At 35.2% G+C, this 19500-nt stretch overlaps 1 protein-coding gene across 1 annotated transcript; it reads left to right on the top strand.

Annotated features, from left to right (window-relative positions):
- The first annotated feature begins 1859 nt into the window (after nt 1–1859).
- Nucleotides 1860–19499, top strand: drk (growth factor receptor-bound protein 2 drk). Its single transcript, XM_074089093.1, has 7 exons — nt 1860–1966; nt 2096–2192; nt 2277–2374; nt 2847–2966; nt 12472–12637; nt 14815–14925; nt 15727–19499. The coding sequence occupies exons 2-7, from the start codon at nt 2115–2117 to the stop codon at nt 15787–15789; spliced, it is 636 nt and encodes a 211-aa protein (XP_073945194.1). The 5' UTR covers nt 1860–1966; nt 2096–2114; the 3' UTR covers nt 15790–19499.
- Nucleotide 19500: the final 1 nt, after the last annotated feature.

Below are 19500 nucleotides of genomic sequence, written 5' to 3'. Positions count from 1 at the left end.
GGCCGCCTTCTGGTTTAGGTTTTTTTAAAATTTAACTTAGCAGGTTATCAAAATGTCATTATTCTAGTTACCATTCATTATGAAAAAGAGGATTGGGAGATTTCGTCACAGTATGTAGTAGATAGAAAGTAATGGAAAATTTCATCATTTCATGCTCATTATAATCAGTGTAAATCGTAGGTGCGACAAAACTGTGAAATGTGTAGGAGCAGCAGTCGGTGTCCTTTCAGAGGTTTATCGTGGATACAATAAAATGAAGACGGATGCTTTCTCAGATGAATCAGGATTTATTAAATTACAGCACAGCAACAAAATAACAAACAAGCAGTGAGTCGACGGGCGGAAGACGAGATAGAGTTACCAGTATATACACTCATCTATGAGATAGAGAGGAGAGTAGACAACCCATGGTGTTGTCATTACACAAAAAGTCATAAGGCATGCCATGCAATAGAGATAATGCATATCTACATGCCCATTCACTATCAGTCTTAACAAAATGTATACCTATACCTATATCGACATTGTATTCAGTATTATTTATTATGGAATTTTGCTCCTTGGATATCATTTGCGTCTTCATCTGCGAATAATTCATGTATCACTATCGCTATCGCTATCCTACGATAACCATGCATTTTCCATGATAAACTGTATCATATCTAATTATCCGAGTTATACACTAAAACTTCGTTACCACAAAAACGATGTACCCATTTAAGCGTACCTAAAGTATGTATAGAGTTACTTAAACATCAACTCTCGCATTAAGAGTATTCTTATGACTTTGGAATATCATAAATGACTTTACAATATTTCTGTTCATCTGTTGTAATAATTTGTAATAATCCGTAATGCTTTTGTTTTTATCGATATCGACACATTTTGCAATTTACCACTGCTACCACATTTCTAGTATAGACTTACCCCCTTATTCACAAACGACAATCAAACCTATTTTAGTTAAAATGCCGCTAAAATTCGTTTGTCCTTATCTGTCACTTCGACATTTGTGTTTGGTAGAAAGGGACAAAGCATTTGTTAGTTAACATAGGCTTGTTAAGTTTTATGAATAAGGGGGACAATGGGCTACTACGAAACTCACAAATCGAAGTTCGTATCGCACCGTCCCTTTCACTCGCGAATTAAATGACATAAGCGTCAGCGAGACGGCAACATACGAAGTTTGAGTTTTTCACTTCGTGGTATAGATGAAATATGAGATGACACTCACGCACTGCAGGGCTACTCCGAAACTCGAAACTTGAAGTTCGTGTCGTGCGGCCCCTCTCGCTCTCGTATTAAATAGTATAAGTGTCAGAGAGACGGCACGACACGAACTTCGAGTTTCGAGTTTCGGAGTAGGCCTGGTGTACTGCTGTGTTCCTTATGTTGGCACCTTTTTTTTTTTTTGTAACATATTTGCGTTTGTTGGTACCATACAAATTATTTAAAATTATTTTTCCAAAAACTGTTATTTGATTATATATTCTCATTGATTTTGCTCTTCATCTTCGTTTCGTCGTATTCACACTGCAGCCTCTACTGGAAAACTTCGAAGGCCGATTACTTTACATAACTATAAGATTAGAATCTTGAAGTATAAATGGATCAAAAGCTTCATGTCTCAAATGTAATAATGCATTAAAAAAAAAACAAAAATACTTTGGAATTTTAAAAGCACATTACAATTTAATTCAGTTCTGGCCCTATACCACGAAGTGCAAAACTCGAACTTCGTATGTTGCCGTCCCGCTGACGCTTAAGTCATTTAATACGCGAGTGAAAGGGATGGTGCGATATGAACTTTGATTTGCGAGTTTCATAGTAGCCCCTCTTTTGTACTTTGCGTCGTTACGTTAAGTTGGCTGTAATTTAACATAGCAACATTAGTTTTTGATGTGTGGCTGTGGGTGAAGGAAGATCGAACGAAAGAATAAATAATTTTATTCTACATATTTTTACAGTAACTTATTATTTTAAATCATTATTATAAGATAATACGTACATTATGATTACTCTACTGCCTTGACCCCATATACTGTTAATATATCGTATACTTTGTGAGTTATTTTAGTAATCGGTGACATTTCAGTGAAGTGCCTAATTTGATCATGGAGGCTATAGCAAAACACGATTTTACTGCAACTGCTGATGATGAACTGAGTTTTAGGAAAAACCAAGTCCTCAAAGTAAGTTTTGCGCAGATCGAACTGATTTTCAAGTGATTATGTAAAGTTGCGATACAGATTCTATCAAGAATTTCATGCTTGCAGATACTAAACATGGAGGAAGACATGAATTGGTACAGGGCTGAATTAGACGGCAGAGAAGGACTAATACCTAGCAACTATATTCAAATGAAAAACCATAGGTTAGTAACATTCATTTTCAGATTATTTCTTTAGAGATTCATGCGTTTCACTTATTGTGCATTGTTAATAAATTCCCATAAAACTTTTCTCACTTGTAACTGTTATGCATACTGCAGTATGTATGTTTCTAGAAACTTATTTACAATATTGGTTTTATGCCCCTTTCTCATATTTTGACATAAATAATAACTTGACTCAACATGTAAAAACTGCTAAATTTTGGCATTAGACTAGACACTGCATTCAGTAAACACAATTGCCCTAAATACATTTTCTGGTAATAAATATTCATAGTAAAAATAATTTCTTTCATACAATTATATTGCTGCTATTTGAGACAATGCAATTTCATAGGCAAAAAATAAAGTTTATCTAGGTATTTATAATATTCTACTGTCATACTTCTAAAACAAACATCTAGTAATTTTGCACAGTTAAATATCATATTCACATCAACACATTATATTCCAGTTGGTATTATGGAAGGATCACAAGGGCAGATGCAGAGAGATTATTAGCAAATAAGCCGGAAGGTGGATTCCTCATAAGAATCAGTGAATCAAGTCCTGGTGACTTCTCCTTATCTGTCAAGTAAGTGCTATTCCTAGAAATTGTCCAATAAGTCATTTCATTAAGCAACAAAGTTTGTTTATCTAACAGTAACTTTTATTTGTGTGTAGTCAATAAAATGAATTAGTCATTGCTACTAGTTATCATGATTCCTCTTGATTTAACTATTAATTGATAACAGTTGTGCAAATGCTCTGTATTTGTTTGAATACTGCTTATTACAATACAGATATATTTTTTGTAAGCCTGTGAATCTGTAAGAAATTATTATTGATCTGTTCACCACAGTGCTGCATAACTATTTGTGATTTGCCAATGTTTGTTACCAATTTTCATTGACTTTTAACATAATACTTTATACAAAATTCCCTAAAAAAGTTGATGGTTGTGCAATGGCTTAAAGTGAAACCAAATTGTTTCTCTTTCCATGAAGTGCACATTCAACCTATCTTGAGAGCTTTTCCATTATGTTGTTACTATCTCAAATATTATTAGAAATAACTATACTTGGTTTGGATAGGTATTTAACTAAATGTAAACAAAACAAAGTCAATTGGTGTCTTAAATATTGAAATTCCCCCATTGAACTATCTAAAAATTTACATTTCTGTATTGAAATACACTAGTCTAGTTTGTACTACAATGATAGATAAGTAAAATGTTTAAAATCCTTTAATCTACCAGATCTGGCAGCTGAAGTTTGTTTACATTTAGTTAATTACCTAAATGTTTCAAGTATAGTGTTGGGAACTTTGGTTGGATAACTTGCCTCTACTGAATTATAAATATGACTAGCTTTTGCTCGCGACTTCGTCCGCGTGTAAGTACTTTAGTTATCAGGACATATGTTTTAATTAACCCCCGTTATAATTGTGACATTTGTATCTGTGTGCATTATTGATTTTATTATGTACAACCCGATGAATTATTTTTAAGTTAGATAGGTACCTACTGCATAATTATTATGTTTTAATTAACCCCCGTTATAATTGTGACATTTGTATCTGTGTGCATTATTGATTTTATTATGTACAACCCGATGAATTATTTTTAAGTTAGATAGGTACCTACTGCATAATTATTTGCAAATTTATTTCACACATCATTTAAAATATCAATTTCATCTCCACATTTTAGTTGTAGGTACATTTTGTATGAAAAACCTCCTCCCCTATTGAAGTCGCCAACACCATATGGATCATTTTAAATTGTGACCAGCCATATGTTTAGTCTAGAAATAAGGAAGTCTCATAGAAACTCCCCCCTAATAAGTCGAAAGCTACTTCTTCTTTCTTTATCTTTGCCTATGCAATTCATTTTTATTTTTAACCAGGACCAAGTATACCAATTTTCATAATGCTAAGTCCAGAAATTAGAAAATTACCATACAATCTTTACCCCCCATTTTACCCCTTCAGCAGTCATTTTATCTATTTCACCTACACATAACTTTTAATTCTAATCGAGAACTTGTATACTTATTTTCATACTTCTAAGTCCAGAAATGAGAAAATTTCGATATAATCTTTACCCCCCATTTTACCCCTTTAGGGGGGAATTTTATCCATTTCACCTACACAGATAATTTTTCATTGTAATCGAGAACTTTATGTACCTATTTTCATACCTGCTGTAAGGCCAGAAATGAAAAAAAATCCATACAAACTTTACTCCCCATTTTACCCTTTTAGGGGGAAATTTTATCCATTGCACTTACACAGATAATTTTTAATTGTAATCAAAAACTTATACACCTATTTGCATACTTCTTATTCCAGAAATGAGATATTTTCCATACAAACTTTACCCCCCATTTTACCCCTTTGGTGGGGAATTTTATCCATTTTACCTAGACAGATAATTTTTAATTGTAATCGAGAACTTATACACCTATTTTCATACTTCTAAGTCCTGAAATTAGAAAATTTCTATACAAACTACTCCCCATTTTACCCCTTTAGGGGGGAATTTTATCCATTTTACTTACACAGATAATTTTTATTTGTAATTGAAAACTTATACACCTATTTTTATACTTCTAAGTCCAGAAATGAGAAAAAAACCATATAAACTTCACCCCCCTATTTCACCCCTTTAGGGGACGAATTTCTAAAAATCCTTTCTTAGTGCTTACTTACATTATGAAAAGAACCCTTGTACCAAATTTCAAGTTTCTAGGCCTACCGGTTTGGGCTGTGCGTTGATCTATAAGTCAGTCAGTTTCTTCTTTTATATATATAGAGATAGATTGTTAAATTTGCTTGTTGAAAACACCCTTTAATGATCAAAAATACTTAATGTTTCTCAATGTTCAGATTTGTTAAAACTGTGAAACAAAATTTTTTTTAAATTTAATTTACGAATCGTAATCGAGATGTTTATTAAAAGAATAGGTACTATGTTTATTTCATTTTTGTTGCATATTTTACTGATATGACAGGAATGCTTTCTATTAATTTCAGTCGAAATAGTACAAATAGGTTATATTTTTCTAGTGCCGAATGTTCGGCATTTAAACCGAATTTCGGTCGAATGCCGAAGTTCGGCCCAAGCTGCCGAAATTCGGTTAAGCCGAATGTAAAACCAAATCTCGGCCCATCCCTAATTATTGGAAATAACTAGTGACGACCGAATGTGGTTTGAACCGCATACGAACTTCGGCCAAACATTTGGTAAAAATAAAAAAAATTGTTGGATAACTCGCCTCTAGTGAATTATAAATATGATAGATTGTTAAATTTGATTGTTGAAAACACCCTTTAATGATCAAAAATGCTTAATGTTTCTCAATGATTAGTTAGTGAAAAGTGAACCAAAAACTTTTTTTTTAAATGCAAAGTACGAATTGTTATCAAGATTTTTATTTAAAGATTAGGTACCTACTAAGTTTATTGAATTTTTGTTGCATATTTTACTGTTATGACAGACATGCTTTCTATTAATTTCAGTTAAAATAGTACAAGTAGGTTATTTTTTTCTAATGCCGAATGTTTGGCATTTAAACCAAATTTCGGCCGAATGCCGAAGTTCGTCTCAAGCTGCCGAAATTCGGTTAAACTGAATGTAAAACGAATTTCGGCCTATACCTAGACATAACACAAATGAGGTATGCCGTTGAACTAGGAAGCCCATTTTATTTGCCTATGTTATTGTAAACTGTTTCCTTCCACCAACACAAATATTAGAATTTTAATAGCAAATAACAACGAAAATTGCATTTAATAATTTCAACAGGAAGGAAGCTTGATTGAATAAGGAAAAAGTTGTTCCAAATTATATATTGTTGTTTAAAAAATATATCTACTGAAATTATACTCACTATATCAGTTCTTTGAATCAATATGTGACTCATTCATCATATTCTATCACAGAGTACAAGTACAATCTTACATTTATTACTTTGTCACATAAGTTTTTGTAATATGGTTAAAAGTGTGCTTTTTACTGCACTTTCAAATACACTGACCACTTTAAACAGTTCTGTTTAAATTTTTATGTCAGAAGCAAGTAAGAGCAAGAGAGAAGATAGACTACTGGGCATCATACATAATAGAAGCAAGCTTTTTAAATATATTTTAATATATCTTTGTTATGGTCCAACAGTGGAGGTCCTATGGCTGATATGATGATGATGATGATATCTTTATTGGTTGACACACCAAGTTGTAGAAGAATTTAACTATCTTTTAAAAATAATGATATGGTTCTTTTGAACTTTCAATAAGCGAGAGGGATTTACGACAACGTCATATTATGTATGACACAACACAACCATTGAAAGTTCAAACATTACTTTTCAAAGAGATGGAATGCAAGCTTCACTTGCTAATTTTCAACAGATATTGATGATTCATTATGGATTTTATTTTGCAGTTTTGTGTCATATTATGTTATTTAAGAGAAAAACTGTGTTCCATTCATATTCCCTATGAATAACTCATCTCTCATACTCGCTCAGTGTAATCAACATTTTAATGGCGATTAACTAATACAGCTAAATTCATGACCAAGTTTAACTATTAGGTGTATCGTCCACCTAAGAACCATCACAGGCCGACAGCATTCCAATGTACATGGGTTCTTAACCCAAACTTTCAGTTCTCAGCATTTCTGCTCAGTATTTTTGTCGCGGCGCCCTTATAGCTAGGACCCTAGCTAGTGGAAATAGGGTACAAACATTGGCGTGCATTGGGTCGATTCCCGGTTAGGCTGATGGTAGTTTGCACAGAAGCGCGCCGCCAGCACTGGCCCTGGCCCTATACTACGAAGTGCAAAATTCGAACTTGGTGTCTTGCCGTCCCGCTCACACGACTTAATACGAGAGTGAGAGGGACGGTACGATACGAACCTCGAATTTCGTAGTAGCCCCCTGCTATGGTACAATAGCAAGCGATTGCGTAGCGCCTTAGCAACTGGATTTCCACCAGTTCGCGTAAGTTTCCTGGGCGCTGCGGTACGCCTTTTGGGAACTCCTAATGTAATTAATTAGTCGTGCTGGTTAAACCGATATTTTTAATTTACATTTAAAGGTTTTGCAGTTGAGTTCCTATTTACCTTTTCCCCATACATTTAACATCATATGTCGTAATTTCCTTAGGGAAATAATCAAATGCTCACTCTCTTAACATAAACAAAATATTCAGTGTGGGGTGGGTTTGCCTGAATATGATTCAATATACATATGACGTTAACATACACTTTACAATTTTATTTATTTATAAGTTTAGCATGGTTCTGGAAGTGATTTATTGGTTGTTTTTAACTATCTCAATATTGTTATCAATTACCACAATGCCAGCATAGTTTAATGTTTACTAACTACTTTCTGACTTGTAACTTTATTATAGTTTCTTATCTATCATAATGGAATGCAAAGTTCACTTCGAGTATAAACCAGCTTTAATAGTGTTTAAAGTTTTTTTTTTCTTAAAAGAAGTAATAAAGCTATGTTTTCCTTCTATACATAATATCTTACTGTTAGGTACAGGCCTCCCAGAATAAAAGATTTAGGGGTGCAGTTTCCGATTCTAGCCAAGCCTAGTGTGAATAAGGAGCTTCACCCATAGGCGTGCTTTGGGTGTGCAGTGTTACTCACGATGTTTTCTTCTTCTACAATTCATAATGATGATGACTTAGGGTTTGACGACAATTTTGCACACACCCCTAAATTGCATCACAGGTTTATACTGGTTTCCTGACAATGTTTGATGATGAATTGAAATTCCAGGATTTTATTTATTTAACATTGCATATAAAAACGGTTTATTGAATCAGGCGTTACTTTGCGGAGGTCCATATCAATGAACTAAAAGAATCTCTTTGCTCACCCGCGACCTTATGATAGCTAAGTTTACCTATGCAAGATATCCGTGTTCCTTCACCTTCCCTCCCACACTGTAAGAACACCCACAAATCACACAAACCCATCTATCACCACCACCACAATACACTGACGCGTTTCGAACTTTACCAGAGCTCATCTTCTGAGCAACACAACCGTAAACCATGCTACCAGATGTTAGACCAGATGCTGCCAGATGTACGGTTGTGTTGCTCTGAAGATGAGTTCTGGTTGTTCGAAACGTGACAGTGTATTGTGGTGGTGGTGATAGATGGGTTTGTGTGATTTGTGGGTGTTCTTACAGTGTGGAGGTGGAAGAACTGCGTGAACACGCATATTTTGCATAAACTTAGATACTTATCATAAGGTCGCGGGTGAGCAAAGAAATTCTTTTATCAATTGTCCGTCCCCGAAAACCCGTGCATAAGAAATTTCATCGAAATCGTTAAATCCGTTTCCGAGATCCCTGAAATAAATAAGGACTGTTCAATTTACTAAGCGGACATGTTTAAACCTACTTAAACTTCGACTTTCACACTATTTCTATAAAATAGTTATGATTTTACCAATAGTCTGTTTGTCAATAGTTTTGATATTTCCGTTAACTATCTTTCACGATGGAGCGAATTAAAATGGAAAATCGCAAATTGATTCTGCAAAAATGGTGCAGTGCACAGGCCAATATTCACTGTTCAAATGTTTAAATGTTCCAAGTCAAGTGTAGCATACCAATCATTAAAAAATTTGGAGAGTATCATACTCTTGAAGATTTACCAAAATAACGGCACAGATGCGGCCCAGCAAATCCAAAAGTCGAAGAAAATGTGCTGAGGCTGCTTACATCGAAAAAATACATGTCTGTTCGCGATATTGCTTAGAAAGAGCGAGTTAGCGTCGGCACAGTACAAAATATCAAGACGATAATTAATAATATACGAACCTACAAGAAGCAGAAAATGCCAAAAAAAAAGTGCCGAACAGCAAATACGGTCCAGAAAAAGGTGTCACAACTTGTACATTTTGCTGCAGGACAAATCCGAAGCGCATATTAATGGACGACGAAACGTATAAAAAAATTTGATAGTAATACGTTACCGGGGCCTCAGTATTACAATGCCGTCATAGGTGAAAATTTAACAGATGAGGGAAAATCTATAAAAATGGCAGGCTATTTGCTCATGTGGCCTAAAAACTAAGTCTTTTTTTGCAACCGAAACTTGGTGGGCTGGTGGCGACATTAATAGAAAACAATGCATCCAGAAATGTTTGCTTCCCGTTTATCGAAAGCATATAATATGGTTCCACCTTTGTTTTGGCCTGATCTAGCAAGTGCTCACTGTGCCGGCCAGACCGTGGATCTATTCAATTCAAAAGACATCGATTTTGTTCGAAAAGATGGCAATCCACCAAATTGCCCTGAACTCCGCCCTATCGAATGCTACTGGGCCACAGTAACTAGAGACACTTAAGAAAGGATGGCCGAGAAGCTAAAACATTGGCAGAGTTCAAAAAAATGTGGTTTGCAGCTTGTCGAAAAGTGACAAAAAGAAGCACTTATGCCTCGAGTTCGCCCAAAAGTCCGAAAATTTTGCCGAATACCTAGTGTTTTTTTTTTTCTTACTTAAATAAATGTTTTATTTTGATATTTAATTTCTCAGTAGCATTTTAGTGATAATTTTAAAAAAAATTAGTAGAGCGTTTTTTTTTATTGTCAACTTAGTAAATTAAACAGCAACAACAATAATTGCGAATAAAATAACAAACAAGAATTGCGTTTAAAGATAAGATGTACAACGTCTAAGTCGTCCAACTAGTCTAGCGATTTAAGTAAATTTTTTTTGGGTCTGTTTTTTTTGCGTCCCGTTTGTTTTGTCAACATTTGTAACATAAGGTATTTAGTGTGTAGGATGGCGGCTTGCATGGTTTTTTCAAAAGTTACTCATATCATACTGTTTCCTGGGGCAGCTATAACCAGCATGTCTGGCTCTCACTTGTGGCCAATTTTTGAAAATAACAATCTGTGTAAAGGCCAAATACTCACAATACGTCTTTATTCGCATCGAAAAAATTCACACGCGCGTTCATGTGGGACATTTAACGTGCTAAATGTGTAGTTTGCGAAATAAAAGAAAATCCAGTTAGCTCTCAAGTCCAGCTTATCGCCAGATTTTTAGCCAAGGTAATCCTCAGACTTGAGACTTCCAAATGTTTTAAATGGCATTGAAAACGGATCGTAAATAATATGACCATGTTCGTCCATTTTCATCGCGCTCAATAATCAATTACAAAGTACATATACATGTGATCAAATCCCGACAACTGTTGAAACACGAAGTTTGACGAGGGATATTAAGAAAATGGAAGCACTGAAAACGTTCCGACTATTGGTCATGGTATAGAAAAAAAGTTTCGTCTGTGTGTGTGACTCATGCGTCGGATGCAGTGTAGTAGCTTTATTTTGTTGTAGATTCGTCTCGGCTTGTTGTGTTAGTCATAATAAATTACTCTCCGAGTATTCTCGATAACGCTTGCGTTTAATAGTAACCAACCAACGCTATTTTTATAATTTTTCACGTTAGTAACATCAACACGAGCGATATTGCTCAATGCCATCGTTCCTGGTCCCCTGTTCTAACAAATTGTTATATTTTTTGTCTCTTTGAATATTACTTCGCTGTTTTTATATGCATACGTTTTTCTACGTTTCACTTAAACCAGTTCTCAGTCGAAAATGCATGAGTCAGCCTATACGTAAAGAGATTGAAATAAAACCCGTTCCAACTATTTCCTCCTAATATAGATTGGGCCTATGTGAGAATTAGTCATTGAGTGTTGATTACTCATTATAGCTTATTAACACCGAGATCTCTGTGTTAAGTGGTTGAAATGAGAGTTAAATTGAGTTCACAGAGCAGAGGTTTAAAATAGTATCATCAGATATGGTATTTGAAAGTGGAACACGAATGTTGAGAACCGATCGTCATTTTCTTAAAAGAAACCACTGGAATTTTATTAACACCTTGCTGAATTCTGAAAGGCTTGAGCTTTCAAGCTTTTTTTTATTGAATAGAATTTTCGCTAGTGTCGTGCAGCTACTTCAATTATTAGGGTACAGACGCACCATACTTATATTATAAATGTGAAAGTGTGTGTATTTGTATGTTTGTCCGTCTTTCACGTCGAAACGGAGCTACAGATCGACCATTCGATGGAATTAGCGCGCGATAACCGAATTCCACGCGGACGAAGTCGCGGGCAAAAGCTAGTGATACATACATACGTACGTGCCTTAGGGCACGTCTCCCAAATACGTGGCAATAGTGATACAAAAAGGACTCAAAAACATCTCATTTAATGTCATTATCTTCTTCGTGGCGGCAATCATTCTCAATTGTCTGAAACGGAAAACACAATTTGTTTACTGTTTTCAATCCAAACTGAATTAGTATCTGTGACAAACAAAGATCGTTGTTTGCAAACACGACGCGTCTTTTAATGTAAAGTCTGGTTATGTTTCAAATTTACTTTTACGAAGGTTACATTGTATAGTTTTAGTCATAAATGAGGTATGAACAGTCCCAAGCCCTGTTTTGAACAGTCTATTAAATATGTATTGACATTTTTGGTCTATTCAGTGTTACCCGAAACGTTATATTTAATTAGCTCATCAATATTTTTTGATACCTATCTTAAGTTCCGATGTTCAGTGGTGAAATTTGCTTTCCGTTGAGGTCAACTTACGCAAATCATATCTGTGATTCGAACGAAATATACCTGATTTTAAACCTTTTTAGAACGTCTTATTTTACCGCAGACTGAATAAGTATACTATAATATGCATACGCAGCGCCACCAGTGGCCAAAAAATAAACTATTTTACGATGTGCCCGGTATAGAGCTAGGAATATCGACGAATGCGTTGCTCTAATCGATCTGCCGTATTATTTCTCAGGAACATCGTGATATGCCTGGCCAACATTTAGGCATAATCATGTAATGGCGGCGTTTCATGATACGCCTAGGAATTTCGTGATCTGGCGGATTTTACGATCGGCCGCCGACATATACACGGACGTAATCAATCATAATGTTGTCGATGCATAAAAATTACTGTATTACTTCTGATAGTTAGTTGCCCGAACAATTACCTTGCAAAAAAACTATCAATTTTACGTTTCTTACCAGATGTCCTGATGGCGTTCAGCACTTCAAAGTTTTAAGGGACGCGTCGAGCAAATTCTTCCTGTGGGTGGTGAAGTTCAATTCTCTCAACGAGCTGGTGGACTACCACCGCACCGCGTCGGTCAGTCGCCTGCAGGATGTCAAACTTAAGGATGTCGTTCCAGAAGAGGTCAGTATTTAAATAACGCTACACCTATTTATAAGGGACCCAAAGTTTTCATCAGATGGAGATATGTGGGAAACAATGGAATTTTTGCTTAACAAACATGGGCATCGTGTTCATGATGCATTTCTTCCTGCCATAACATAGGAAGAAATGGTGAATGCGATTGCGAGCGATGGATGCACCACTCTAGACAATAAATAAGACTTGATAAGCCTTTCTAATCAATCTAATCATCAAATGAGATCGATTCGCCAATGGTAGTAGTAGTAGTCTTACTCTTTATAGAAAAACTCTTTATTGTACAAAAAGGAAATACACATAGGTAACAAACAGAAAAGTACAAAATACATAGAAGGACTTAACCCTGAAGGGATCTCTGCTAGTCAACCTTTGAGTGGTAGATAAAGTAAGCAATGGTAACCAGAAAAGCGTCAGTTTCAGTGCGCCTAATTAAGTTTATTTTCTATCGATGCCACTCGCGCAAGAATGTACCTACATACATAGCGCAAACAATCAACAGAGGCGTGGGAACAACGAAGTATTTTATCCATTTGCTCTTAACTAGGATGTTATCCTGACTTCCCATTCTGTAATGTAAACAACACACAAAAGCGTAACACTTGTACGTTCCTTGTCTATTCATATAACTGTCATTTTATCATCCAGAAAGTTCGATTCAATCAATATATTTGTCCATGGGTTAGGCGCGCCGATGTCAGTGTAAATAGTGCCGACGCTTTGACCGTGATAAACCAACAAAAATAACCCGGTCAGCTTTGTTGCTATTACTACTATAATCTCTGGTTGCAAATGCTGCCTCGACTCGGGAACACATGCTGCGATCATTACTGTTTGTTTGGATTTCGCTTGCGTAATTTAAGGAAAAGCAAAGGCTAGTAATCTTATGTCGCGGTTATCATGATTTTCTTGAGCAAGTCTAAATGTGTTGTTAGTGCAATTTTGATCATCCTAATATTAAAACCAGCGTGTCAAATGGCATGACTAGGCTTTGTCGTATAGTCGAGGTTAAAGATATGTTACTGTTTATAACCTTGTTGCGGTCACCTTATGTTTGAACTTTTGTATAAAATTATCAGAAGGCATACAGTGACATGAAACTAAAATGTAAATATATCTTTAACTGCTGTACAAGTTTACCTAGTTGATATTTTAAAATAACAGCTAGGATTTTACAATTACGTTTGGTATTTAGAACTTGTAAAAGCTTGTGTTTACTGTTATTATTCCAAGTATTCACTATTCACACGTAACACCTGCGAAACTTGAATCATGAACGAAAATTAATTGGAATGCCTATGTTGAATAGATGTGAATATTTGATGAACTAAAGTAAAAATGTGGCTATAATTAATGAATTATTCATGAGATTTTTTAAGGTGTGTTTTCTATTTGGGTAAGGTCCAATCCAATGTAAAATGGGCTTTTCCTAACCATTTTTTTAAATGTTTCGAGCACTATTCTTGAATGAGTAGATTAATAAATGTTTAGATTTACTTTAATTCACTACAGTTTCCTTATTCGTCATTAAATGCATTATTTAATGAATTAATCCCAATCTTGTTTGCACTGCATGCTCATTTAGTTTTTTTTTTTTAATTTCCAACCAGGCCATTGAGTAAGTATCTATCTCACTGTGAATCTGAAAAACTTGTGTGACCCACATATTGTATATCAACATCGGTAACAGAAAAAATAGGATAAGCTTTAAAATTTACGTATGCAATAAAAAGAAACCATCAAATTTACTAACCTTCTAATGATTCAAATAAAATAAATAATAACGGTAATCTTAAGTACTTATTTATATGTGTTGAAAAAGGAATTGGTGTTTTCGGTTATAAAGCGAACTAATTCCGCTACACTCTTGTTTTTTATTTATTATAAATAAGTATTAGCATGGGGAACGATTTGTGGTTTTATCTAACACGAACCAACCATCGTGGAATCTTATTTTGACCTAATAGTTGACCTTGGATTTACTTCTCGTTACGTACTCGGAAACCAGGCCAGATACTGTCAAATTACGACCTACAGTACTTGAACTGGACAACAATTTTGTGTAAAAAGATATATAGTTCTTCCTCTTTCTTATCGATCTGCACTCTCTTTACTTTAGGTTTATATCTTTAAATTAAAAAAATGCCGTATTTTACTTCCAGACATTGGTGCAAGCGTTGTATGACTTTACGCCGCAAGAGGCGGGCGAGCTCGAGTTCAGACGCGGTGACGTCATCACTGTCACGGATCGCTCAGACCAGCATTGGTGGCAGGTAAGGAGACTTTAATTTATATGTACAGTCAAGACAAGACATAACAAGACAAGAGCATGACCAATATAAATTTTATTTTTTAAATGGCACACAAAACAGCTCTGGCTGAATAGCATGATTTTTTGTGTACTGCTCTGTAATAAAATCTAGTCTTCAAATTTTCACAGTGAAAGCATCTTGTTGACCCAAAGTCATACAAATTGACAAAAAAAATAGTTAAATAGTAAGGGACCATACGGCTAAAAACCGGCTAAGAGCGTGTCAGACACGCCCAAGATAGGGTTCCGTAGCCGTTACGAAAAAATCAAGTAATATTTTTCTAAGAATTTTGCGTTTTATATGGAATCTTCGAAGTTTAGGTATATTATAGTTTTTCTTGTAAATTTGACACTACCCCACACCATAGGGTTGGATGAGAACAAAAAAATCACCCCCACTTTATGTCTAGGGGAGGTACCATAATAAATATTTTTTTCAATAACTCACAGTGATAAGTCCGCTTTGTACAAGTGCCTCAAAGTTTGTCAATTGTGGTTTATTTCTTTTCTTTTGTACAATAAAGGGTTTACATACATACATACTTTTTTGTACCACTTTGTCGGCATGGTTGCTACATACATATATCCGTGCAAAATTACAGCTTTCTAGCACTGATAGTTACTGAGTAACGCCGCGGACAGACAAACCTCCGACCGCAACAAATCATCGACCGCAACGACAATACGAAAATTAAGTTCCGCCAACAAAAAACGCTTTTATTAAGAAAGGTGAGTTATTTTACAAGAATATGTGCATTTTCAGGGAGAAATCGCCCATCGCCGCGGCCTGTTCCCGGCTTCGTACGTGACCGCTTACCACTCATAGTGCAGCGAGACGGTTCGCCGACCGCGGCGCGCGTCTCCCGAAACGGAGCGACCTTGAACACCACACCGGTAACTATCATCCAGTATACCAACAAGCTCGCTCACATCAATTTAATGTGCGACTTACCTTAGGCTACGTACGCATTGTGCGGCTAACTGTCCGGTTTTAGCTCGCTGTCTCTTTCTCACCGACACTTTGAAGAAACACCGGTGCGCTTAACCACGCGGTTAACCGCATAGTGCGTTCTTGCACTTAGGTGCGGCTTTTTGGTTGGATTCTACCAGTTGATCGCTAAAATTGTTAGTATACCCGAAAGTAAACGCCAGATGCTTTTGATTTAGTCTAGTGGGTCAAACCTGTTTAGTCTACACGTTTAGTCGCCATGAATTAGTAAATTGTGCATTAAGGGGCTTAAGAAGGGGATTCCTAATGAGAGTGCATTAGAAACCCGACGCCGGAGGCGGAGGGCTTTTAATGACTCGAGTTTGTAATCCCCTTACGGCCCGTGATACACACAATGATTGTCATCACATTGCGAGGAAAAAAAATGCAAAAAATGAAATTATTTTGTGTCCAAACACTTCACAAGTCGGCATAAGAAAGGCGCTAAGAAAACCACTGAATAAAATAATGGCTACCCGCCAATACAGGGGGCTACTACAAAATACGAAAATCGAAGATCGTATCGTACCGTCCCTCTCACTGTCGTATTAAATAATATTAGCGTCACGAAAAGGATATGAACTTCGATTTTCAAATTTCGTAGTAGCCCCCCTGAATGTCATTTTTTTCAAGTCGTCTACCATAGATAATGCTAGAACTGTGTTTAGTTTAAAATTCAAATGGTCTTACGGCCAGATCGTTCCTACTACGTGCTAAAAAAAATATTTACTAAAATTATTGCAAAACAGTTCGATATAAATTTAAAATATAACAATAACGAAGTTTCATGATGGTTTCATGCGTGGCAAATTTTTATGGGGTAAAATTAGGTTATAGCTAAGTTTTAAAGATGTAAATAAAACGTTGGCTGACTTGAAACCTCTTGAGTCCGAAATGACCTACCTACTAACTTTTTAAAACTAAAGGCATAACTCCCTTGGGGAGAAAAACTATACGTAAATCCATAGTTCCCGCGGGAACAATTGAGGCCATTTTCCTTTAGTATACAGGCATGGAATAACATCATTGACGAGCAAGTGTGATGAAAAATATTTTGAACGTCATATTATCACTTACTATTTCTGGTGTACAATAAAGAGTCTTTTTATTGTACTTCAGTACATATCTGTATAAAACCAGGTATATGTTGAATCTGGAAATAAAGATGGTAAATAGTTTTTGTCATGCTGTGTTTTTGCTTTAAAGTTAAATCAAGCTCGATGTAAATATTCAAACATGTGTCATTCATTGGGGTCATCTATTTCTGTAACTTTCAGTTATACTATAATTTTATGCTAGGAATCTATTTCTTAGATGTAATTTCTCTGCAAAGTGTATAAATATTATCAATTTTACTTGACAGACCAGTTTTATAAACCAAATTTTTCAGGTAAGTAATTGAAATCTCTGCGGTTTACTTTCGGGTGTAATGTGGTCTTGGCCAAATTTACACTTAATTATATCGTAACAATTGTAAAGGGACTAACCCCAGTTTTTAAAAATATTAATATCGAAGGAATCTCAGCCTACATTAGCAATTGCTATTAAATAATTTAGTGATTAAATTTGGCTTCTAACTATATCGACATTCTTTTAGAGCGGGAGATGTAAAAAAAAAAACAAAATACTTGATATACTATACTATATAGTTCATATTTATCACTTCTATCTTTGTGGACCTGTAAACTAGTCTTAAACTTAAATAGCTACATCTTATCGTAAACAATTGCTTCTAATATTTTGTAATTGGCAAAGTTCAAAATAGACAATTCTCTTTTCCCTGAATCCTTCCTGCGAAAGTAAGGAGACCTACCTATTTAAGATTTTATAGAACTACAGCCGACAGAAGTGATATTTATCGTGTAACCTTGCCATATACAAAAATTATGTGACTATGGGAAATTTAGCTGAGAAATATTAGGACATCATTGTATAAGGCATAAGGTTAGATCGTCGCTAAGTAGAGTCGTTTCCTAATGAACTAATGTTTCATAACTAAGAATAAATGGCTGGGAAGTATCGTCGTGGTCCACATCGTTTGATTTGTATACTGCTTGAACATGGTGCTTCATGTTACAGAGCCGTTCAGTTAGTGGACGATCAATACAAATAATTAGCTCTTGTAGTAATTGTTAACGTAATTGCCTGTGTCTGTTCATTGAACTCCTGTCGAGTTAACAATTGCCTTATGTTTTGCAATACTAAGAATGTAGGACAAAATGTCATCGGGAGTACAAAACTACTTTTCGTGTCGTGATTTATCTGTGTAATGTTTCTGTGTGACGAATTTATTGATTTCTTTCCATTTTAATTATGTGACAATTGAAGGATGAATAACTGTTTTTGTCCTATTATACGTGCCAGAATGTTATTTGTAGTATTTTAAATGCCTGTGTTTAGTAATGTAACGGTAATCGGGATCAACTCTGTTGTTGCTGAGTCCTCCCCGCGTTTAATTATATTATTTGATTTTAAAGTACATATGACCATTATTTATCCTTTTATTGGTATATTGCTCATTTTAAATATTTACCATTTACATGTTAAGTAATAGCATTTAAGTTCTTTTTACACGTTTTGATCTTAATTTTATCATTACCTATACAAAAATATATAATCTGGTACCATAGTCATGTAGGATATAAAATTTTAGCGTCCTCCAAAAGCCTAGCTCTCCTTAGATATAGGGTCAGACTATAGTTTGAGTTACGCACAACTTGTAATGCCGCATACTTTATAATTATAATTATTATCCACGAATTAGTTTTACGTATTGACAATGTTTTGATAGAAGGATGTACAGTGAGGATTTTATAACAATATACAATAATTACGCTTTTAATCGCTTTTGATGTGTTTATTTCATTAAAATTTTGTTACCCATCTTAGTGATTAAATAAAAGAGATGTGAATGAAATTTTAATAATATATAAATTAATTCGACTTCATAATAAAAAAAAAAAAGTAAAATAGCTTATCGACGTGGCTACTGCAGGGGAGCGATAGATTTCTGGCGCTGTGAGGTGGCACCGTGGCACTCGGGGTGTCATTGTACTTACTTAGCGTTAACATTAGTCAAGACTTTGGAATTTATAAAACTTTGAGTGCTCGTTGATCCAATGTAGATATTTATTTTTGTTGTTGAGATATACCCAAAATAACTATATTTAGGAAAGCATACTTTTTAGTGTTTTATAATTAAAACGTTCGAGAGCTATCTGCGACCCGATGATTAGGCGTAAGATATCGCAACGTTGATATTTTGATTTCCCCGCATGTGTTGTGTTTCGGAGTTTCCCCTTGAGCAAAGCATTTAACAGTGTGTATAAGATAGGCTGGTACAGGACAGAGCGTGAGTCGGTCCTGCTCGAGTAGAGGCCTCGAAGCTTTTCGCTCTAGGACTAGCGCATGGCGGCGAATTAAGAAATCGGAAGTGCTATAATCTATGATAATTATCATAATCAAATATTTAATTAATTAAGTTATGTATGATTCTCCAATATTGTGGAAGATGTATAATATTTTTACTAATAAATTTAATATTGTAAT

This window comes from Choristoneura fumiferana, chromosome 6, assembly GCF_025370935.1.
Source record: "Choristoneura fumiferana chromosome 6, NRCan_CFum_1, whole genome shotgun sequence".
NCBI classification, from domain to species: domain Eukaryota; kingdom Metazoa; phylum Arthropoda; class Insecta; order Lepidoptera; family Tortricidae; genus Choristoneura; species Choristoneura fumiferana.
The sequence above is the reverse complement of the archived record's forward strand: the minus strand, read 5'-3'. Positions and strand labels throughout refer to the sequence as shown.

Bases quoted from the DNA above. Each gene is read 5' to 3' on its own strand.
- drk (XM_074089093.1), top strand. From the start codon at position 2,115: ATGGAGGCTATAGCAAAACACGATTTTACTGCAACTGCTGATGATGAA. The intron at 2,375-2,846 runs GTTAGTAACATT...ATTATATTCCAG, and splicing joins ATTCAAATGAAAAACCATAG to TTGGTATTATGGAAGGATCA. The intron at 14,926-15,726 runs GTAAGGAGACTT...GTGCATTTTCAG, and splicing joins CAGACCAGCATTGGTGGCAG to GGAGAAATCGCCCATCGCCG.